Below are 25,522 nucleotides of genomic sequence, written 5' to 3' on the forward strand. Positions count from 1 at the left end.
ATCTTCTCCGGGTTCAATTTCTGACGTGCTCCTTCTTTAGGGTATGCTGTACCGCAGAACAATTCATTTCATCCTAAAAGCATGTAATTTATATTTATTTACTGGCGTATCTTTTCTGTTCTTGCGTCATTGAAAGTATATTACATGTATATTGGGTTATTGGGCGGCGAAATAATATAATGATTAATGAACATGTATGGAAATTAAGAATTTATCCTTCAGGTGATATTTTGAGAATACCTAACTCTTTACAGAATTCATAAGTGATTCTACTGATAGCAGTTGCTAACCCTTACCTTTTTTAATAGTGTCTACTACGTCATCTGTTGTTTTTGGGTCGTCTAATGCAGGCAGAGTGTACCCCACATGTCTACGTATACAAATCTGGATTTCGTTCATCTTCCATGTGTCTTTACCTCCTAATAAACCTTTGAAATATACTAACCACTCCTCATTGCTTATGCTTGCTTGATTATTACTCTTATATTCTTTACAGATTTTGCTTATTTTGTTCCATATTTTCTTGGTTTTCTTTACAGTACCTATTTAAAAACTCTACCTCTTTGGCATGAAAGTTCTTTTTATTTTCGTTCAATAAATCTTTGTACTTTCTCCTCATTTTTGTAAGAACCTATCCTTAAGTCTTCCGATCCCTAATTTCTGTGTGCTTTTAGTGCTTTTACCACTTCAGTTTTCTTTTTTTTACACCCATCATTGCACCATAAATTTTGTTTATTTTCTCTCTTGTTTACTTTTTTGCCTGATATCATTATTGATCTTTCAACCATTTTTACTGCTACTTCTATGTTGTTATTCTCTATCATGTCCTCAATACCCAACTTCAAAATTTCAAAAGTTATCCCCCTATAATAGTTCCTAAATTTGTTTTTAAATTCCTTCCTCCATCTATACCTAACCAGTTGTTTCTGTACATAGTTAATGTGGTGTTTTTCTTTTGGTTTTCCTTCATCTCTCATTGATCGAATAACCACCGAAAAATGATGGGATATTGTCCAGTTCTGTACCTGAATGTCTTTGATACAATTTAGCGCTTCCCGGAACACTATTACTAGGTTTATCGCACTTCCTCCTGACACAGTAATATACGTTAAGTTTCCGGTTGTATCCCCCGCTCATCCACCGTTCAGAATGTATAATTCCTCTATTGTACCCTTTTCTAATATTTTCTCTATTATTACACACTTCGTCTTTGCTTCTCCTGGCTTTTATTAAAAATTTCATCCATTTCTCTATCGTACGTTGAATTGTTCACCCACCCTTGCATTGAAATCTCTCGTTATAATTATTTATGCTTCTCATTATTTAATTTGATCTGGTTTATTTCTCCAACAAGATCATCAAAGCAGGATTTTTTATCAAAGAGTGAGCCCAAGGGATGGTTGTACCAAAAACGTATGAAAATTTATCTTTCCTCCTGCTTTCTTTTAGCTATTTTTACCCGAATCATTTCATCAATTCCTGATTCCCATAGCTCTGCCTGGTTACATATCTTTTATAAACACTGATATCCCTCCAGGACAGCGCCCTTTTAGACTCCTCCTTTGCTTCGTTTTACTCCAGATTTTATATCCCGGTATTTGCAACTTATATCCATCAGCCATTCACGTTTCAATCACCCCCGTAACCTCATTATCCCGCATTACATCCCTGACATAGTTTCCCAGTTTACTCAGTACACCCTTTTTATTTATTACTCCCATAACTCATCCTAATTATTTATTTACGGAATATCTGCTGAGCTCGCAACTCTACTCCTGGTAATTCTTGATTTTTCTAATTGAATAATAGATCCACTTGGAGAACTAACGACTCTCTCTTCCACATCCCTGATTTCTTCAGTATTCGCCAGCCCTTTCTTAGTCCAAATGCCCTTTAAGTTTAACGTTGGTTTAGGTTTTGTCTCTTTTTCTTGAGCTGGTATCCCTCCTGGGAAGCACTCCTTCCTGCGCTGCTTGTCTGGATTGGTGATGACTCTCTTTCGTTACTGGGTCGTCAAGGCCCCAATTTCCGCATTGATCAGCTACCTCTGCTACTGACTCAGCTGGGCCTTGCTCGCTGACTGTATCTCCGAATTTCCGCATAGCTGACACATAAGGCCGTTGCTCCATCTCGCGTAGCTGGTTCACCGACCACTGCCTCCTCCACGTGTCACTCACAACCACGGGTCTGTTTCCGCGGATATAAGCTTTTAGTTCTGATTGCCGCGTTTTTAGTAGATAAAAAAGAGGTGTTTTCATATTTTTAATTTCCTCTTGATCAAATTCTTTCTTGATCCATATTTTTAACTCTTTCAGGCTTTTCGCACCCTCCAAATTTTTTGAGCCTTCAAGCTCGACATCATGCATGCTTTAATAGGTCTCCTTCCCGTATGCATCCATAATTTTAATAAACAATCAATTTCACTGTCATAACATTCAACTTCTAGTTTCTCTCTAATCGAGGAAAGTACTCTGTCCAACAATTCATTTGGGTTCTTTTTATCTGTCTCTACCGATCCATATATTATTATATTTATCCTTCTCTCTGCCTTCACTCGAATCCGTTTTTTTAGTTCCATCTTTCTTATCCTTTCTTCTAATTCCAGGACTTTATTATTTATTTCAGCCATTTCAATATTATCGTTGATACCATTGAGTTCTGCTTCTAAGAAGGTCCTTAAATCCTTAGATTCTCTACTTTGCTCTATTAGAATTTTCCACGTCTTATCCACTTTCAAGACCTCCTTGAGCTTCTCCATATTTTCCCAAGAGAGTCTAGGCCCTGGGTTTTATTCAATACCACTGATCACCAATAACACCACCACCACCACCACCACCACCACCACCACCACTTCTATTAACACCATCTGCATGATATGGTTATTGATTCCGGTCTGTATTGCTTTCATTTTCATCCTACATTGCCACCTGCCTTTAGCGCACCGGTATTGCTCTATTGATACTCCCATGTTCGGTTGAGTCACTCGCCTTCGCACTTCCTACACTTGTCACTCGCTCAGCACTGTTGCGTCCTTTCACCTTGCTGACTAAATTGCAAACAGCCAGGTGCTAGAAATAATTAGAATACTTAACAACATTTTTGATGGTAGAAAAATTCCACGTTCCTGGCAAGAAGGAAGTATATGTCCAGTATACAAAAGGAAAGCGGAAAGATGTAATACCAACAACTATAGGGGTATTACCTTTCTGGATACACATAATAAGATTTATACTGGGATTCTGGAAAAAATAATTAAGAAATGGGCAAAATATTATTCTATACTCTCAGTGTATCATTCGGGATTCAGGAAAGGAGTGAGAACCACATATAATATATTTCTAATTGAAACAATAATAGGCAAATATTTAAAGAGAAAAGGTGGGAGATTATACAGGGTTATTCACCTAACACGTTACGCGCAAATAATTTCTAAACGATTAAAGATATCGGAATTCTGTTTTCATATTCGTAAGTGGTACTCATGGTCTTGTAAAATAACGTGCCACTTAGTCTCATGGGGTGATTAATAACCGAGATATTGATACTAACTCCATATTTTTAAATGGAACGGCACAAATTCATACAGCTGGACTAAAAGCTCACCTGCGTGCAAGTTCAAATATGTATTTTAAAAATAGGACAAGTATTTTTTGAGATATAAATAAGAACAGCATGCGCGGTTTTGCATGCCGCATCAGACGGCGTGAAGTCGGGCAAGCACATATTGACGCGCAAGCAGTTTCCTGGGAGTGAGTTCAGCCACAGAATGGATACCAGGCATGTAAGGACCTCGTGCATATGTGATGGGTTTATAAAGTGAGTATGACAAGCGAAGTCATGACAAGACACGGAAAGTTGATGTGTTTAAAAGGAATAAAATAAGTACTTTGCCTTGAAAGGAACATAACGAAATCTATAATTGTCACTGGTTTTAGTGTACAGTACATACTATTGTATGAGTTGAGAAATAAGCATAACACAAAACACCGGAAGAGTTCCTTCTACAAAAGCAAATGAATAATGTCCGAGGTAGACTTCATTGGAAATGATCCTAAGGGCGTAGGAATGGGAACACGTCTCGTCAGTGTAATTGTTATGGGGCGGGCATTTTGGCATTTTGTATGTAGAGACCGTGTTGGCAACGAGTTCAGTACTTTATGTGGCAAAGTCATGCGTGGCCAATCGTTGATTGGCTGGAGGCTGAATTATCACAACAAAGATACGAGGTGGGTGATGTTTGAATACGTGCGTCTCAGTAAAAAATGAAATGGCGTACGGCTTTTAGTGCCGGGAGTGTCCGAGGACAAGTTCGGCTCGCCAGGTGCAGGTCTTTTGATTTGATTTGACGCCAGTAGGTGACCTGCGCGTGGTGATGAGGATGAAATGATGATGAAGACGACACACATACCCAGACCCCATGCCAGTGAAATTAACCAATTATGGTTAAAATTCCCGACCCTGCTGGGAATCGAACCCGGGACACCTGTGACCAAAGGCCAGGACGCTAACCATTTAGCCATGGAGCCGGACTGCGTCTCAGTGATCCGCAAACACATTGTGTCTATTTAATTACGTGCTCGAAATGTTCACCATCAGCGGCAATGCACTGTCGCGAGGGATGATGTCACAGGCCGAAGAGTTTCCCTCGACATTGCAGCCCATGTTGCAATGATATGTCGCTTGAGATCCTCTGGTGTTGTTGGAGCTTACGCGTAGACTATGTCCGTGCACGTACACCTGAGGAGAAAGTCCAGCGGTGTCAAATCAAGCGACCGTGCTGGCCACCTGATGGGGCCTCCACGTCCGATCCATCGACCGGAGAATATCTCGTTAAGACTTCTACGCCCTCTAATAGCAGCTACATTACCGTATCTCACTATTTGCATTTGTTTACAGGACGCGTGTCATTCACACTGCGATTGCATAACAAAATCCACATTTTCAAAACTAAGTCTACTCCAGAACAGTAATGCTTATACGCACTTTCAGTAATGCATCTTATTGTTCGGGTTCCTCTCCAGACGTACGTGATTAAGACACTCGAAGGGGTACAGAGAATAGTTGTTGTTATTTCATTTCCGGGGCTTGGACATCGTGGTCGTGTAGCCCCATGTGCTTGGCGATGTGTGTATGTACTCTATGTGTGTTAGAATGTGTCTGATAACCTGTGTTATTGTGGTGTATTTAGTAGTGTACTGTATTTGTAATTCAGGCGAAGAATTGGGACGGAGGCGGCCGTTGTAATAAGTAAGGAACCATCCCGACATTTGCCTGGAGTAGCGGTGGGAAACCACGGAAACACTTCCAGGATAGGTGAGATGGGTACCGCACCCACCTCTTCTCCGTTTTGCCTCACGAGGCTGAGTGTACCCCGTTCCAGCCCTCCAACCAGAATTAAATGGCTTATCAGAGCCGGAAATTTAACCCGGACCACCGCGGCGACAGCTACGAATGCTAACCGCTACACGTGATTCAAAAACTCGACAGTCTGCTCTGCATTCGGAAGAGCGCAGGTACGAGTCCTGCCTCGCCCAACATGAAAGTGATTTGCATGGAGTCCCATGTTCAACACCAGGCAAATACCGGACAGGTACCTTTGGGAAAGGCTACGGCCGACGTCCTTTCCAAATCCTTCCCATTACCATCCGTAGGAAAAGACGCTAAACTGAGCGCAGCCTATTACACATGGATGTCAAAACGAGAAAAAAAAAGAAATCTCCCTTCCCCGTTGCGTGTTTGGCAGTCATACAATAACTTTTTACTCCCAGGGTATGTTACGGTATCAATCAATCAATCAATCAATCAATCAATCAATCAATCAATCAATCAATCAATCAATCAATCAATCAATCAATCAATCAATCAATCAATCAATCAATCAATCAATACTGATATGCATTTAGGGCAGTCGCTCAGGTGGCAGATTCCCCATCTGTTGTTTTCCTAGCCTCGGTACATCACATTATGTTTACAATACATCCGTTCTGAGGCTGAACTCACTCCCAGGAAACTGCTTGCGCGTCCTTGCCTGACTGCACGCCGTCTGATGCGGCATATGAAACCGCGCATGCTGTTCTTATTTACTCTCAAAAAGTTCTTGTCGGATTTTGAAAATACTTACATATTTGAACTTGTACGCAATTGAACTTTTAGGTCAGCTGTATAAATTTATGAGTTCCATTTAAAAATATGGAGTTAGTATCAATATCTCGGTTATTAATCACCGTATCGGACTAAGTAGCACGTTATTTTGCAATTCCTTGATTACCATTTACGAATACGAAAACAGACTGCCGATAGCTTTAACGGTTTAGAAGTTATTTCCGTGTAACATGTTAGGTGAATAACCCTGTATATTGCAACGATATCTCCAAAAGCTTTTGATTTGGTGAGCAGGCGGGCTGTCGTGAAGCTGGCTAGAATGATCAAGGCCACAGAAGAACTATACACAGAGGTGATACGCACGATTAAAATAAAGGAAGGCATGGCAGTAGGAGAGATAGAGTAAGCGGGGATGTAAATTATCACCAATATTGTTCATATTTTTCATTAATGATGTATTAGATAATCAAGGGAAGGAGGATAGAAGATGCTCATTTATGAGTAAGAAAGAAATTCCTGGCCTATCTTTCGCGGCCAACATCCTTCTACTCTCTCTAACACCAGGTGGTATGAAAAACAGTCTTCAATATTATAGAATATGGCATCTGAAAATAAATATGAAGAAAACAAAAATAATGATATGTAAATAAATGTAATAACTGAAAGAAAAATGAAAGATTCTGGAGATTAGAAGGTACAGAACTAGAAGTTGTAAATAAAATGGAATATCTAGGAATTATAATGACATCGAATGGGAAATGGAATGAGCAAATAGGACGTGCTAAAATGAAAGTGTTGGCCGTTTTATCCAGCACAAGGTGTTTAGATAGGAAGATGCCCAACTCTGAATACAAGTTACATAACATATTTTAAATGCGCTAGTGATTTCAGGAGCATTGTATGGGGCAGAAATATGAATCATTGAAGTAGAGAGGAAAGAATTAGATGTAATAAAGAATCAATTCTGCATTAAAATGATGGGTCTTCCAGATTCTACGGCCAATTGTGGGGTTAGAAGTCGATGTAAGGACATAAGCATTCAAGCAGATGTAGATAGGAAAGTAATAAAGAAGAGGAGAAGGGAGGGAAGTACTGAGTTGAGGATATACACAAGTTAAAGGATGTTTACTGGCTAACGAAAGTGAAAAGGATGCTCGACAGAATAGGAATGGGAAGCTACTGGGGTAAAAAGATTCAGTATAAAGATAAGGAATTCAGTAAGAAAGTAATGGTTAGAGTGAAGAATATTGAGAAACAGACAATCATGGCAGAATGTGTAACTAAAAGGTCACTGCTGGAATTTTGTCAAATTATACATAATATGGCAATAAGGAGAGAAAGGCTTCCTAGCAGAGAAGTGAGAGGAATGGTGTGATGGCTAATGGGAATGTATAAAAATAAGGGTCAGAGATTGAGAAATAACGAAAATCAGTGTCCACTCTGGAGAAGAAATAGAAGAAGCGCATCTGTTAAGAGTTTGTAGGGCAACCGAAGAACTGAGAGTTATATAACTGGGAAGTGAATGTACAGTAAAACAAAAATAGAAAGAGAGAAAATTCTATACAATTGTTAAACTATTAAATAAAGATTGGGTTAAACCGGGAAGAATAGTAAACATTTGTTTGTATTTTAAAGAAGTATATGGAAGAAGGAAATTTAAAAAAATCAAAATAAAAACGAACGAGAATAATGAAAGGTAAGGATACAATGGATAAGAGGCCTACTTAACCTAACCCCATGGCACTACAGCCCTGAAGGGCCTTGGCCTACCAAGCGACCGCTGCTCAGCCCGAAGGTATGCAGATTACGAGGTGACGTGTGGTCAGCACAACGAATCCTGTCGGTCGTTATTCTTGGCTTTCTAGACCGGGGCCGCTATTTCACCGTCAGATTGCTCCTCAATTCTAATGCCGTAGGCTGAGTGGACCTCGAACCAGTCCTTAGATCCAGGTAAAAATCCCTGACCTGGCCGGTAATCAAACCCGGGGCCTCTGGGTACCAGGCAGGCACTTTACCCCTACACCACGGGACCGGCATAAGAGGCCTGCTTGTCCTATAATAATCAATATAATTACTAGTAGGTTAAATATGATATCAAATGTAGTTAATATATAAATTGTTATATCGTAGTGTCATTGTCTTCTATTCTTAATTCAGCTGTTAAGTAAGGGATGTTGTTAATGGTAGGATACTCCAAAAGACTCGGGACGCAAAAGTAAGCATTACATAAGCTGAGAAAAGGGAAGATACATGTTTTTCTAGACAATTTAGTGTAGTAATAGTCAAATATTTATAAGAGGAAAGTGTAATGCACGCATCAAACTCAATGAGTTGCAATAAAAGAGTACTCTCTCTTCCTAGTTTCAGGAGGTACGAAACTAAGGGATGGGAGTATTCTATTCTATTTTTAACCTTTTTTAAAAAATTGGTAATCTTGCATTCCTTCTCCTCTTCCTATTCTAGCAGAAAAAGGACTGCATTTACACTGTTTATCTCCATCTCGGTTCATTTGCTTTTCCTTCATACCCACCGCATATTAATGCTGATTGTGAACCTCATTGTAGTGGTTAGTGTGATTAGCTGGCATCCCCGGAGGCCCGCGTTCGATTCCCGGCTCTGCCACGAAATTTGAAAAGTGGTACGAGGGTTGGAACGGGGTCCACTCAGCCTCAGAAGGTCAACTGAGTATAGGTGGGTTCGATTCCCACCTCAGCCATCCTGGAAGTGGTTTTCCGTGGTTTCCCACTTCTCCTCCAGGCAAATGCCGAAATGGTACCTAACATAAGGCCACGGCCGTTTCCTTCCCTCTTCCATGTCTATCCCATCGCCCCGCAAGGCCTCTGTTCAGCATAGCAGGTACTGGGCGAGGTACGGGTCATCATCCCCCGTTGTATCTTCGACCCAGAGTCTGAAGCTCCAGGACACTGTCCTTGAAGCGGTAGAGGTGAAATCCCTCGCTGAGTCCGAGGGAGAAACCAACCCTGGAGGGTAAACAGATAAAGAAGAAGAAGAAGAAGAAGAAGTGGACCTCATTACCTTGACACCGCATATACGATCACTGGACAGCTGCCTATACTAATAAAATCATTTAACATTACTTCGGCTGAGTCAAAGTATTTTTCTTAAAATTTATAATCTACGTATACAAGTTAATTTCCGAAGCTGTACGATTAAACACGTTGCACGATAGGATGGCATACTACTCCGTTCGGCGGCCGGAAGTTTGAATTCTGGCGCTGAAATACCTATCTACTGTCGGATGATGTTCGAATTTAAACCTTAATAAAGGGTGAACGAGTAGTCCAACTTAAAATTAAATCCAAACTAATATGTATAAAGAGACTGAGTTAGTTTGTTTGCTTGTATGTATGTAATTGGCAATCTCAGAAACTACTTGACCGATTTTGATATTTCTTTCGCCATTTGAAAGATATCACCATTCCGGGTAGCATAGGTTGTGTAACATTCCGAAATATCAGAGGATTCCCGTGAGAACCGTGACTGAAGGAAAAGTTACAGCAATAAATAAATCTGAAAGTTTGTGTGTTTGCCGGTCTGTGTTTTTTCACATAAGAAACTACTCCGTTGATGGAGCTCAAATTTGGAAGTCTTATAACTGATACTTTTGGTTAACACACAGGCTACTTACCGTCACGCTATCTTTTAAGTGGGCTATGTAGGGAAATAAAATGTAAGGCAAGTCGGAGGAAAACGTACGTTTGGGATCCTTAAAATTGAGTACACTGCCTGAACGATTAATCCTATTGAACAATGGAGCGCATCAAGTGTACTTGGAATTTGATTTGCCATAAGAAAGCCCACATTAATTTTCTTCGTATTTCTAACGGCTTTCGAGAAAGAAATATTTTGCTGTGTTTTGGCACACTCTTTATTTTTGGTCTCCTTTCCTTAGTCTTTCACGTAAAAGCTATTTGACGGGCTGCGCTCAAATTTGGCAAGCATACAACTAGAACCTTTGGTTAAGATAAAGGCTATTTACTTTTACGGTGTATCTTAAGGGGCCCATGCAGGGCAATAAAATGTGAAGCAAGTAATAGTAAAATGTTTGCTCGGGTCCTTAAAAGTGAATACCTTGTCTAAACGGTTAGTCCTATTAAATAATGGAGTCAGCGAATGTTCTTAAAATTCGATTTCCGACAAAAATATTTGTAAGCATAATGTTTTACTGTCACACTATCTCTTATGGGGACCATGTAGCCAAAGAAATGTGAAGCAAGTGCGAGGAAAGTGTACGCCTGGGACCCTTAATAAGCTGCCTGAACGGTTAGTACTATTGAACAATGAAGCAGAGCAGAGGTATTTAAATTTCGATTTGTCAGAAAAAAGTCTATATGAATTTTCTTCTTAACTCTAATCCTCTCCGTGAAAAGAATGCTTTTATGTGGTTTGGCGTATACTTTTGAGGGTTGGTTGAACGAATAAATTAAGCCACAAAATGGAGGAAGCGGCACCATTTAATTCGAGAACAGTTACATTCGCATGTGATTCACGGTGCCCACCCACATTCTAGTATTTTCTTTACTTCTCGCACTAGTCAAGTATAAACCATATACAACTGACGCCTCTTCAATTTGAGGATTATAAAGTAGCGCTGCTAGTAAGGTTAACTTATTTTAAATGCTTTTGATTGACAACGAATGTGAATGGATTAAACAAATGGCAAAACTAAAATCCAATATTCGGTAGATAGTTGGTTCGAACCTCACTGTCGGCAGCCCTGATTTCAGCCTAGAAGTCTAACCAGAAATGATCTGTCATCTAAGGTTCAGTACTGCATGAACTATTTCAACGAATTTTCGTTCCCGAGCTCAATGGCTCAGACGGTTGAGGCGCTGGCCTTATGACTGCAGCTTCGCACGTTCGATCCTGGCTCAGTCCGGTGGTATTTGAAGGTGCTCAAATACGACAGCCTCGTGTCGGCAGATTTACTGGCACGTGAAAGAACTCCTAGGGGACAAAATTCTGGCACTTCGGCATCTCCGAAATTACTGGCACGTGAAAAAATCTGGGCGACAAAATTCAGGCACTTTGGCGTCTCCGAAAACAGTAAAAGTAGTTTAAAAAATGCTATTTGTTCGGGGCGTCGACCCATGTGGATCTTTTGCCCCTACTGGCACCATATTGTATGAACCTGCGTGTAGTTGGAATGCTGTGTGTGAGGAAAGAAAGATTAAGGACGTCACAAACACCCAGTCCCCAGGCCAGGGATATTAATCATTACAATTAAAAACCCCTGACTCGCCCGGAAATCGAACTCGGGGCCGCCGGGTGACAGGCGGGTGCGTTGCCGGACGTGAAAGTAGTTAGTGCGGCATAAATCAAATAACATTATTATGCCTTGGCTGGTAGGACGTAGTGTTTACAGTGCACTACGTCTTCTGGTATCGGCTAGAATAAATGACTTTCATTGACCTGTATCAGTCTCATTCTCTCTCTCTTTTTTTATTACTTGCTTTACGTCGCACGGCCACAGATAGGTCTTATGGCGACAATGGGATAAGAAAGGCCTAGGAATGGGAAGGAAGCGGCCGTGGCCTTAATTAAGGTACAGCCTCAGCATTTGCCTGGTGTGAAAATGGGAAACCACAGAAAACAACCATCTTCAAGACTGCCGACAGTGGGGGTTCGAACCCACTATCTCCCGGATGCGAGCTCACAACTGCGCGCTCCTAGTCTCATTCTTGGCTTTGACAATATGAAAGTGACTGAGGTATGAGCGATGCTAGTAATACCATCTCTTATCCAGCTTGTCCCTGTTATGAATGGTGTGAAAATATTGATCATAAGGTCAGTTGGTGCATGCATTTTAGTGGTCCTTGCAGACTGATATATAATACCAACTTTTGGCCTGGTGAGGAAAGCAACAGGAAATTACCTCACTCCTCATTTCCCTAGTATGACTCTTCAATAACGCCTAGACTATCTATGACAGCTGTTGTCGGAGTTGTGGAGGATCAAACCAGCCTTCGGGCTGAATACCCAACATATACATACAGCATTATTATAATTTTCATTTTAAGTGATACATGTGTTGCGGGTCATTATTTCTCCCCTCAACATTGTCACATCAAGGTATTTCGAGCACAATGACGATATATCTGTCTAGGTGCCATTTTAAGTCCATGACATAGGGAGCCATTTTCACTCAGTACTTTATAACCAGAAGGGTTTGTCTGTGTGTATGTGTGCGATGCCCAGCCAAATCGACGGAACGCAAAGATCTGAAATGTTTGTCTTAGGAAGGAACAGCATTTCACCGATCACGCATGGCTGTGTCAAAGAGCAATTCTTTCTCCAAGAAACGAAGCTGTCAACGTCATCAACAAGCAACATTCGCAATAATTACCCAGTGTTTTAAAAATGTATAAGTCTATCGATACGACTTGTATACAGATGAAGCTGTCAACTACACGACAGAGCTTTTGAACAACTTGAAGTTACCTGGAGTACCCTCGAACATCTTGGAGCGGACAATTGTGACATCGATTATCCTTCTCGGGAATATGAATCCGCCTTCCCTCTGCAGCGGGACACGACTCTCAGTCAAGAAACTGATGCCGAAAAATATTGAAGCCACCATAATGACTGCACATGCCGCGGGCGAAGAACTATTCATTCCTCGGATTCAAATCATCCTTTCGGATATACCGTTTCAATTTAGACGTCTGCAGTTCCCTGTTTGTTCGATTGTCGCTGTATAGGCCTACGTCAAGAAGGTACAAAGACAATCGCTTAAACTTGTAGGACTTCATCTTCGAAAACGGTGCTTCTCCCATTGTCAACCGTACGTGGATTATCCAAGAGATGGAAAGGCCAAGTCTCTATACATGTTTGCTCCAGATAGAAGGGCACCTAATATAGTTTATCCGGAAACTATATAAGGAAACATTGTTTTATATAATATGATCATTTATATTGTTTTAATATTATTTGTGCCAACCACCAACCAGGTATCTAAGCAATAAAAGTAACAACATTCTAATAAAAATAAAATAATGCATTTCATGAAAATTATGTAAAAATAATGTGGGTTCATGTTTTAATTTTGCTTTTAAATAAAAGGTTAGAAAACGTCTAGCCGTTGAATTATTAAACGCGGGCGAAGCCGCGGTTACATGCTAGCCATTTTAATTTTTCCTTTGAATTGGTACTTACGCAGATACGTATTAAAAGGCGTTTTATGGCGTTAATATTACTGTCATGTTGGTTTTCTGTCTATTGGCAGTTCCTTGAAGACTTTCGGAAAAACACAGATACAGTCTATCTGAGGACATAAAAAGGCAGGCGGAGAGTGAGTGCCTGCAATTATAATGAAAACTGCTCAACTGGCAGTAGGCAAGTGAGCCTGCTATCATAATGAAAACTCCCAAACTCCTTTGTGACTGGTATTAGGTAAGAAGGCCTGCTATTACAATGAAAACTCCTTAACCTGCTCTTCGTATGAGAAACGACATATTTATCGTAGGCCCTATATGCTAAGAGCTTAACAAAATCTTACAATGTGTACAATGCAGGATTCCATAGTGAAGCACGTCAGTTAGTTACATATACATGTATCTACTTTCTTTCACCATACAAGCGTTGCATACAATATTTTAAACATCATTCTCTGCTTAAACTGTTTGGACCAAAAATAATATAGGCTCTTTTTCGTTTATTGTTTACGTAAAAAAAATCATGTTCTAAATTCCGTCAAACGAAAGGTACGGCAGCTTACAGTTTTACGTGACTGTTGACATTATCTTCATAGCTGCAGGTTCTCCAGTTTTACGTGGAATGCGAAAAACAGGGATATACATATACTGTCAGAATTCCCACGTGTATTGACCATCAAATAAGACCATGTTGTCGAATCGTTATAAAATTTGAATAGGTTAGTAATAGAAGTAGCCGGTGCTGTAGTTTATCGGTATAAAGTCTGCCTTTTTCCCAAAGGCCCCGAGTTCGATTCTTGGACAGGTTAGGGATTTCTTTTACCTGGATCTGAGGGCTGGTTTGAGGTTCACTCAGCCTACGTGAGAACAACTGAGGAGCTATCTGCGATGCAATAGCTGCCCTGGTCCAGAAAGCCAAGAATAATGACCGGGAGGATTTGTCCTACTGACCACGTGTCACCTCATAATCTGTAGGCCTCCGGGCTGAGCAGCAGCCACTTGTTAGGCCAATGCCTGTCAAGACTTGTTGAGACTGGGGTTTAGCGTTCAGGGTAATTTCTACAACATTCTGCTTCTTCTTCTAGTGCCATAACTGGTCCCCCAGACGTTGGCAATCACCCTGGAGAAAAGCATCCCTTTCTTTAGCTAAATATATTTTCATCAATAATAATAATGTTATTTGCTTTATGTCCCACTAACTACTTTTACAGTCTTCGGAGACGCCGAGGTGCCGGAATTTAGTCCCGCAAGAGTTCTTTTTACGTGCCAGTAAATCTACCGACACGAGGTTGTCGTATTTGAGCACCTTCAAATACCACCGGACTGAGCCAGGATCGAACCTGCCAAGTTGGGGTTAGAAGGCCAGCGCCTTAACTGTCTGAGCCACTCAGCCCGGCTATATTTTCATCATAAAAGAAGTTGATATTACATTAATTGGGTGTAGGTACTTTTCTCAGCACTTAGACGTAAGATTAATTTAGCGTTATTTTATAAGTGACGATTAGTGCGTAACGTATTTGCTGGAAACGAAATATCGTTATGATATCCATGGAACGTCGGATTTTACTCGAAGTCCAAACTACAGGAATATGATTTTTCACTTCAATAATCCCACATACATTGCTCGGGATTCAAACCGCTGTCACCTTAGTGAGCAGTTAGTAACTGTGGCCCTCAGCTATCCTGGCCCCCTGCCTTCACCCCAAATGTAATGATTTTCGTTCTTGAATAATTACGCTTCCGACTTGAGGTAATATTTTTTAACGTAGATTCCTAGGTATTTCGAAGAATTACTCTCCATTAATGGTGTTTGATCTAGTATTTCGCGATCTTATCTTCAGTTTGTTATCAAATACTAACTATTGCAATACGTTTAAGTAAGCGAGGAATATTTTAGATTTTTTTTCCCTGAAGCCTCTGTGGCTCAGGCGGCAGTGCGCCAGCCTCTCACCACTGGGTTCCATGGTTCAAATCCCGGTCACTCCATGTGAGATTTGCGCTGGACAAAGCGGAGGCGGGACAGTTTTTTCTCCGGGCACTCCGGTTTTCCCTGTAATCTTTCATTCCAGCAACACTCTCCAATCTCATTTCATTTCATTAATCTCTCATTAATCATTGCCCCAGAGGAGTGCGACAGGCCTCGGGAGCCGGCACAATTCACATCCATTCCTGACCCGGTCAAATGACTGGAAACAGGCTGTGGATTTTCATTTTAGATTTTTTCCAATTTGCTTTATGTTGCACCGACACAGATAGGTCTTATGGCGACGAAGGGAGAGGAAAGGCCTAGTAAGTGGAAGGAAGTGGTCATGGCCTTAATTAAGGTACAACCCCGGCATTTGCTTGGTGTAAAAATGGGAAACTACGGAAAACCATCTTCAGGGCTGCCGACAGTGGGGCTCGAACCCACTATCTCCCGATTACTTATTATTATTATTATTATTATTATTATTATTATTATTATTATTATTATTATTATTATTATTATTATTACCCACTTTTACGCACTATTTGGTGGGATTGCCGGTGCGAACCTAGTCGCACATCTGATGCCGTTTTACGGCCTGATGTCCTTCCTGACGCTAACTCTATGTGGATGTAGCCTTTTCACTATTGCGTGTTCCTGTGGTGGTTGGTAGAGTGGTGTATTGTGCGTGGATAAAGAAAAGACTAATACAAATAATCAGCCAAATGATTCAGACGAATTAACAAAACGAGGTTAAAATCTTTGACCGGCCAAGAATTGAACCCAGGACCTTCTGAACCGAAGGCCTCAATACTGAGCATTCAGCGAAAGAGCCGGACTTACCAAACATTCCTCAGCTTATTCCAGGTATTTTTGGGATCGCTTGAGCTACCTACGCTAATTTTTGTTTTGGCCGGAGGTTTTAAGGCTGGATGTCCTTCTTGACGCCATGTGATTTAAAAAAAGAAATTCTCAACACAGAAACGACCGGGATTCGAACCTTAGCCTTCCACGTGGGAAGCCAGCAGCTAAGCTACTGAAATAGTCACACCCCACAGAACAACCCATTGTAAACAGTCCGCACTCGAGTTCTGGCTCATCCGAAAAATGAGTTTCTCCAATTGAAAATCAATATTCTGATAAACTGGATAAAAATTACTAACATGGTCGAAATTATTCAAATGAAATTATGAAATACGTCTAATACCAGAAACAGGGGTCAAGGCTGATTTCGTTGTCTCACTCTCTCTCACCCTCGCTGTCAGTACTCTTCTTGTTCCTACCGGGAGCATTGGCCGTGCGGTTAGGGTCGCACAGCTGTAAGCTTTTCGGGAGGTAGTGGGTTCGAACCCCACTGTCGGCAGCCCTGAACGTGGTTTTCTGTGGTTTCCCATTTCCACACCAGGCTAATTCCTCTCGCATTAACGAGCCACGTGTTCCCGGCTCCACTCCACGGTGTGTTACTTGTGACACCCGGGCTGTTTTCGGTTTGGGCAGTACGGCGCTGTCACCACAGCGTGCGGCGCGGCGTGCTCATCAACAGCTGAGCTGTTTACCTTTCTGCGCGACCAAAGGTCACAGCATGCCGGCCCCGTAGTGTAGGGGTAGCGTGCCTGCCTCTTTCCCGGAGGCCCCGTATTTGATTCCCGGCCAGGTCAGGGATTTTTACCTGGACCTGAGGGCTGGTTCGAGGTCCACTCAGCCTACGTGATTAGAATTGAGGAGCTATCTGACGGTGAGATGGCGGGCCCTGTCTAGAAAGCCAAGAATAACGGCCGAGAGGATTCGTCGTGCTGACCAAACAACACCTCGTAATCTGCAGGTCTTCGGGCTGAGCAGCGGTCGCTTGGTAGGCCAAGGCCTGTAGTGCCATGGGGTTTGTTTTTGTTTTTAAAGATCACAGCAACTAACAGTCCTGTTTAGTTACCAGATAAGGACTGCTGACCTCCTAGAGAAGAAACCATTCTCCATTATCAAAACGTACTTTCCATCGAAGAATAATAATATTAATAATGATAATAATAATAATAATAATAATAATAATAATAATAATAATAATAATAATAATAATAATAATAATAATTCAGCAATAACTCCTGAAATTAAATTGAACATAACAAAGAAATACATGAAACACACATGGGTACCCAAATATTTTAATGGAAAACAAAAATAACTGACTAACAGAAAGGAATGGAGTGATGTAGGTAATTAATTACATCCGCCTGTTCTTCAGGAGTGAAACACGTAACCAATGCTATCGCTTTGTTGGTAGCGGTGGGTAATGTTTCTGTAATTAGATATACGTTCTACTGCACTGTGTAGAGGAAAATACTATTGTCCTGCTTGGGAACAGGGTAGATATGAGATGAGACGAAGGAGAAATTGTGTGCAGCAGTGGAATCTATGGTAGACAGGCTACTGTACATGGTAGGGAGGGACAACTTGCTTGTGCGGTAGTGAGCTTTCTTGTGCAATTAAAGTGACCGTGAATTATTAGAGCAAGGCAAGAGACATGGTAAGAACACGTCTGCACCTTCTCCTCCTCCTCCTCCTCCTCCTTTCTGATCTTTTTCCCAACTACTTATGGTCGGCACAACATGTTAGCTTGGCCCAGTTTTATGGTCAGATGCCCTTCCTGGTGCCAACATTATTTGGAAGACCGTATTCACTAATTCGCGATTAGTAATTAGTGGCACGTAAAACTATTATTATTATTATTATTATTATTATTATTATTATTATTATTATTATTATTATTATTATTATTGTGTGATCCTGAGTGATTTGGTTGAATGTGAATGAAAAGATGTGCATTAAGATGAACAAAAACACCCAATCCGAGAGGAATTAACTAAATGCGATTAAAAGTCCTCGACCCAGCAGGGAATCGAATCCCCCTGAACCGAAAACGAAGAAATCGAACAAAATAATTCCATCATTAATTGTATTTTATTCAAGCAACACGGACCAATTTTTTTTTTATTGCTAGTTGCTTTGTGTCGCACCGACACAGACATGTCTTATGGCGACGATGGGATAGGAGAGGCCTAGGAGTTGGAACGAAGCGGCCGTGGCCTTGACTAAGGTACAGTCCCAGCATTTGCCTGGTGTGAAAATGGGAAACGACGGAAAACCATCTTCAGGGCTGCCGACAGTGGGATTCGAACCCACTATCTCCCGGATGCAAGCTAACAGCCGCGTGCCCCTGACCGCACGACCAACTTGCCCGGTACTGACCGAAAAAAAACAACATGTTTATGGTATTTGTAGGTCTAGAAGACATCTGAATACGCTCATTTCGCTGATTCGTTCAGACTCTCTGAGATTCTGAAGGTGAACAGATTCAAAGAGAGAGATATAAAAAGAGAGAAACTATCTATATTATGAATAAAAGTCGAGATGCAATTGTTAAAACCAAAGTATATGAAAGAGAAAAGAGCGCGGGAGGGTCCCATTTAATATCTCACCTGTCTCCTTGTTTTTTGAAAAAAATAAAATAAATGAAATGGCGTATAGCTTTTAGTGCTGGGAGTGTCCGAGGACAAGTTCGGCTCACCAGATGCAAGTCTTTTGATTTGACTCCCGTAGGCGACCTGCGCGTCGTGATGAGGATGAAATGGTGATTAAGACGACACATACACCCAGCCACCGTGCCAGCGAAATTAACCAATGATGGTTAAAATTCCCAACCCTGCCGGGAATCGAACCCGCGATCCCTGTGACCAAAAGCCAGCACGCTAACCATTTAGCCATGGAGCCGGACTGTCTCCTTTTTAATTTCTATATACTCATAGAACAGGTAGTAAAGAAAATCGAAGAGGAACTAGAATCACGGTCTAAGAGAGGAAACCAAACTCATTTGCTGATGATTTTGTCCTTTTAAAATTTTATTTTTAGAGTGAAAAGACAATCTGGAGAAATTTCTGAATGGCATTGACACAGACTTGGACAAAGGAGTACAAAATTAAGATCAATTAAACCAAGCGAGTTGACTACGCGGTAGCTGTCAACTTGAATTCGGGAGATAGTGAGTTGAAATCCTACACTGTCGACAGCTCTGAGGATTGTTTTCTGTGGTTTCCCAATATCACACCAGGTAACTGCTGGCGTTGTAAGCCTACCTTACGTAAGCCCAGTGTCGCTTCCTTCCTTTCCCATCGTCGTCATAACTTTTTTTGTCGGTGAGACGTAAAGAAATATTTAAGAAATGTGAAAATAGGTCAGACTCGTTGGATGAATGGTCAGCGTACTGGCCTTCGGTTCAGAGGGTCCCAGATTCGATTTCCGGCTGGGTCGGGGATTTTAACCTTCATTGGTTAATTCCAATGGATCGGGGGCTGGGTATTTGTGCTGTCCCCAACATCCCTGCAACTCACAGACCACTCATAACACTATCCTCCACCACAATAACACGCAGTTACCTACACATGGCAGATGCCGCCCACCCTCATCGGAAGGTCTGCCTTACATGGGCTGCACCCTGCTAGAAATAGTCACACGAAATTATTATTAACGTGAAAATTAGAATTACTTATGAGTAGTTACGATTAACGTAACATCGTTCAAAAATAGATACGAAATTTACAGAAAATATTTTAATATCGTAAAACCGCAGGTTCCCCCAAATTCACACAAAATTTACAAAATGTATATAAAAGTAGCAACAGTCTCAAGTAGTGTTTTTTTCTTTAATATCTCTTGGTGGTAATTATTCTAAGCCTATCCTATCCGATCGCATGGCATTATGGAGCAACATGTATATTTAAACATTTTACGAAAGAATGCGGAACCAGTACTAAAAACCTTGGGATTAGTACTAGTACATTCAAATTTTATCAGGAGAATGATCCGAAACACCAGACTTTGAAAGTTCGCACCTGGCTTCCTTAAAAGTGCTCAAAGGTATTAGAAACCCCACCCCAATCACCGGATATTGATGTAATAGAACATACATGGTCTCACCTCAAAGTTGAAGTACAGCAGCACTATCAAAAACAAGAATGACCAGGGGAAAGCTATTTTAAAAGAATGGAACAAGATTCCTCTGTCTTACTGTGATAAGCAAGGAGATTGAGATTAAGTAAAAGGAGATTGAGGCACGTTATAAACAATAAAGGGTTTACTACAAAGTATTCATTATTTCGATTCGTATTCTATTTACAACATCTACTGTCCGGCTCCATGGCTAAATGGTTAGCGCACTGGCCTTTGGTCACAGGGGTCCCGGGTTCGATTCCCGGCAGGGTCGGGAATTTTAACCTTAATTGGTTAATTTCGCTGGCACGGGGACTGGGTGTATGTGTCGTCTTCATCATCATTTCATCCTCATCATGACGCGCAGGTCGCCTACGGGTGTCAAATCGAAAGACCTGCAACTGGCGAGCCGAACTTGTCCTCGGACACTCCCGGCCATTTCATTACAACATCTACTGTGACAAAAGACGATTAGGCCTATTGTTATAGTTAGCAAGTGTACTAGCAGTTTCCCGCTGGCTCCGCCCGCAATGTACAATGTATGGTGTTGTTCGTTACTATCCTCACGGATGTATTTGCAAAGTTCCGACTTAATGTAATACTGTGTCAAGAAAACACTTGAAAATACATCACACAAAGAAATTGAATTAAACGTTCCTTGGAACAACACTACGCGACGAACTATTAAAAAGTCCTTCAAAGATCTTCGTCATGGAGACAAATGTACTCATAACTATTCTCATAATCTACCAATGTAAGTAGTTATTACCTCAAAAGAAAGCGCTTGATCCACTGAGCGTTTTTAGACCAAAACGAACTGCGTACCTCAATTAGAACGAAAGATGTGACTGGTCAATGAGAAATTTTTTGAAGAAATGAGAAGTCAAATGTAATGTGCACTCATAACTTTGCTCAGAATGAACCAATTTGAATAGTTAAGAGCTGAAATGAAAGAGCCTGATCCACTGAGTGTTCTTAGGCAAAAACGAACTCCGTACCTCAATTAGATCTAAAGATATGATTGCTTCAAAGATACAAAAAAACTGAAAAATGAAATAATTTGAGGAAGGTGGAAGTTAAGTGATTTATAGTACCTGATGACAAATTTGTGCATGAATACCTTTAAATTAGAACAAAAATGAAAGAAATCGACCGGATAGAATGGCCGGACTGACTGACTTTAGTTTTCATAAATTTTTTAAATATATAGATGAGTTTTGTTTTGAGACAAAAAAAATGTTCTATTATGACAAAATGTAATTTTCTGTTGCATTGTTCCAAATTATGAATGGCTAAGTATGGATTGTATGAAAGTTATACTCTCTATTATTATAAAATATTCATTTCGTTCATATACTGCATGTTGTTTTCTTTTATTTACTGTTATACACGTCATTATGTCACTGACTTTGAGCAACTACATGTCACTTACAGGGGCTGTTGACTAAGATGTCCCAAGCCCCTTACATGAACCAGACTAGTTGCGAGGCGCTGACTTTCTCTGCTCACCGTTGCAGGATCGACTTTCAACACATTTGGCTGGCATTTAGGAATGATGAAATGCCGAAGATTTGTGTCAGTAGAGTCAGTTGCACGTTAAAGAAGCGTTCTTCAAGATACAATTCCGGCAGTCTGTTGTGTCTTAAAGACGATAGTAGTTGAAGTGACGTTAAATACGCTGTATTGTTATTATTAGTTTAACACAGCTGTTATTGCATGAAGCAATAATCTCACGCCACTGACTTACCTGCGAAGACGCTAGTGATGAGGAGGGAACACAGTACCAGTAGCAGAAGGCGAAGAGCTCCGGCCAACTCCATAGCGCGGCAGTAGACAGACACTACAGTATCTCCACTGTGATCAGCTCAATGCGCTATATGGCCATTCATCAGCCGACTGCAGCACGTGATCACTCCTATCACAACACCGGCAAATGGCTAACGCTCGACAAATCTGTGGGGACGACCAAAACAGCTCAACATAGAAGGGAGAGGTACAGCAGGAACTGGCCGCATTTCAACATTCAAACTAAATAGGCTCAGCATATCCGTCGAATAGATCGAAGCGATATCTTAAATCCCTAAAGCTTCCATATTTTCGTACTGATATGCAGGGTCATTGCCCTAAAGACAACAAAAACAACTTCTACTCCATTCAAGATATTGATAGTCAATTTTCATATTCTTAAATGATATTAAGGAGCTCATAAAACATTATGGTACGTTTTCCACTGAGTTTATTAGACTAATAATGGTGATATCGAACTCAACTTCCGTTTTATTAAAAATAGAACATTGGTAATTTCTCTCTTCTTCTTCTTCTTCTTCTTCTTCTTCCTCTTTATCTGTTTATCCTCCAGGGTCGGTTTTCCCTCGGACTCAGCGGGGGATCCCACCTCTACCGCCTCAAGGGCAGTGTCCTGGAGCTTCAGACTCTGGGTCGGGGGATACAACTGGGGAGGATGAGCAGTACCTCGCCCAGGCGGCCTCATCTGCTATGCTGAACAGGGGCCTTATGGGGGGATGGGAAGATTGGAAGGGATAGACAAGGAAGTGTGGAGGAATAATAATAATAATAATAATAATAATAATAATAATAATAATAATAATAATAATAATAATAATAATAATAATAATATTTTTGCTAGTTGCTTTGCGTCGCACCGACGCATATAGGTCTTATGGCGACGATGAGACAGGAAAGGGCTAGGAGTGGGAAGAAAGCGGCCGTGGCCTTAATTAAGGAACAGCCCCAGCAACTGCCTGGTGTGAAAATGGGAAACCATGGAAAACCATCTTCAGGGCTGCCGACAGTGGGTTCGAACCTACTATCTCCCGAATACTGGATACTGGCCGCACTTAAGCGACTGCAGCTATCGATCTCGGCAATAATAATAATAATAATAATAATAATAATAATAATAATAATAATAATAATAATAATAATAATAATGTTATTGTCTTTACGTCCCAGTAACTACTTTTTCGGTTTTCGGAGACAGCGTGGTGCCGAAATTTAGTCCCGCAGGAGTTACTTTAGGTGCCAGTAAATCTACCGACACGAGGCTGATGTACTTGAGCACCTTCAAATATTCACTGTGTTATACAGTATGTGTGTCAGTATAAAGACAGCAGTGGAACTGGATTGAAATGTCTTAATTTATTGTTTTTTTAATAGATATATATTTTTGTTGTATATGATTCCGTTCTATTTGGTCTTGGAAGAATTGTTTCGATCTAGTAAACCTGGATATATCCAGATCATTTTAAATTCTGTTTTAGAAACACTTATTTATGTGTTGTACCAAAATTATCATTTATCTGTGAATTTTAATATTTTGTTTGTTGTTGTCTGAACTTGTGAAACATTCTACACTGCACGAGCAGTTCTGGAAGCGCGTTTCCTGTTGCGTAAATGAAGATTTTACACGAACATTTATCACTGTGTCAGCAAGAACGAAGAGACTTTTGATTGGAGAAAATAAGAGTTAATGTAATTGGTGAATGTGGAAGTCGAAGATGATTTCTGTATTCTGATTGGTTGTCTGTAGTGGTCGAACCATTTCTTGTTTCTCGATCTTACCCGCTCCTTCGTTGGGAGCGAGGTAGGATCTGTGTCTTTGATCATCTGACCATTTTAGTGAGCGGACGTGGTCCTTCTTCGGTCCCCTCGTGGGAAAACCTGATCTCAGGGTAAGCACTGTTGCTACGTTAATAATAATAATAATAATAATAATAATAATAATAATAATAATAATAATAATAATAATGGTTATTTGCTTTACGTCCCTTTACGGCTTCCGGAGATGCCAAGGTGCCGGAATTTAGTCCCACAGGAGTTCTTTTACGTGCCATTAAATCTACTTGCACGAGGGTGACGTATTTGAGCACCTTCAATTACCACCGGACTGAGCCAGGATCGAACCTGTCACGTAGGGGTCAGAAGGCCAGCGCCTCAACCGTCTGAGCCACTCAGCCCGACCGTTACTACATTTATTTCGGTGTTTAACTTCATTTAAATGTGATAATTTCCTTTTCTTATGCAGGAGTTTATCCCAGAGTTTCACGTTCACCGCTAAATTTGTCGAAATAACTTAGCTTTTCAGGTAAGATCATGTACTACTGTATTTGTTTCGGAGGCAATACCCTTTTCCTTAACTTTGTGTAACTTATTATGTAACTAGCTGATGTACCCGTGCTTCGCTACGGGATTCTCAGAAAAACTGACTTTGTGGTTTTTCTAACTGAAGTCAACATAGGTCATTACAAAAACGTAAGTAGGAATGTAGCGATTAAAGGCAATGTTATAATATAAAATACTCGATCAAATAAAAAACTGAACATTTTCTCACGTTTATCGAACAGTACTACGGTGCCGATCTAACAATTCAAAGTTCCACAGCTGGAATGACCAGGCCGCAGACAGCCGTGAACACTTCTCTGCCATTATTCCGTTAAATATGCACACTGCTCATTCCAATCAGTGCCTCAGAGTAGGGACTGAATAGCTCGAATGCTATGATGATACAGTGCTTACGTACCAGTAATATCAGAAAATTTATGAACCAGAGGAATGGCATGCTAAAGAAGAAAGTTATCTAACTCCCCAGCTACTTCCCGCCAATATTAAGGCAGCCTGTTACACTCGGTACGGCCAGGCCTGTGGTTAGGGGCGCGCAGCTGTGAGCTTACATCGGGGAGATGTTTAATTCAAAACCCCACTGTCAGCAGCCCTGAAGATGGTATTCCATGGTTTCCCATTTTCACACAAGGCAAGTGCCTGGGCTGTACCTTAATTAATGCCAAGGCCGCTTCCTTCACACTCCTAGCGCTTTCCTATCCCATCGTCGCCATAAGACCTATCTGTTTCGGTGCGACGTAGCAATTTAAAAATAAAAACTCGGTACGCAGCAGTAATCCTGTCTATCGGAGATGAGTGGCAACAGAAGACACAAAGCACACCACAGCAAATAATGGTCACTGTAATGTTATTGTTGATCAATTTTATGATCTTTCTATATTGTAGCCCTTCACATATTTCGACTCTGCGATATTAGGGCGTCTTATAAAATTATTTATAGCGTAGACAGTAGTTCCTTATTCTCCGACTTTACATACCGATTTTCATTAAATTCCGTTTAGGCCTACCTATTTTCTTGTTCCTCGGCGCTGATATGGACTTAGTAACAAAAATCCAAAATCGTGAATATCTCTGTGATAATAGCCGGTGCGGTAACAATGTATAAGAACATAAATGATCGGAAATGTAATACGAAATAACTTAAGTCATGTAGTATTTATTG

The 25,522-nt window shown here is 40.8% G+C and overlaps 1 protein-coding gene across 5 annotated transcripts in view; it reads right to left on the reverse strand.

The window, feature by feature from the left end:
• LOC136865636 (U-reduvitoxin-Pr21) overlaps window positions 1-22,105 on the reverse strand; it is a 112,317-nt gene extending 90,212 nt beyond the window's left edge. For 4 of the 5 annotated variants that reach the window (XM_067142423.2, XM_067142421.2, XM_067142424.2 and 1 more), the window contains exon 1: window positions 21,968-22,105. In XM_067142423.2, coding sequence (XP_066998524.2) covers window positions 21,968-22,040 — 73 coding nt within the window. In that variant the 5' untranslated portion in view covers window positions 22,041-22,105. The remainder of the gene's footprint in view (window positions 1-21,967) is intronic. The other variant, XM_067142422.2, reaches the window with a different exon arrangement.
• Between the last annotated feature and the right edge of the window lie 3,417 nt (window positions 22,106-25,522).

This window comes from Anabrus simplex, chromosome 1, assembly GCF_040414725.1.
Source record: "Anabrus simplex isolate iqAnaSimp1 chromosome 1, ASM4041472v1, whole genome shotgun sequence".
NCBI lineage: Eukaryota > Metazoa > Arthropoda > Insecta > Orthoptera > Tettigoniidae > Anabrus > Anabrus simplex.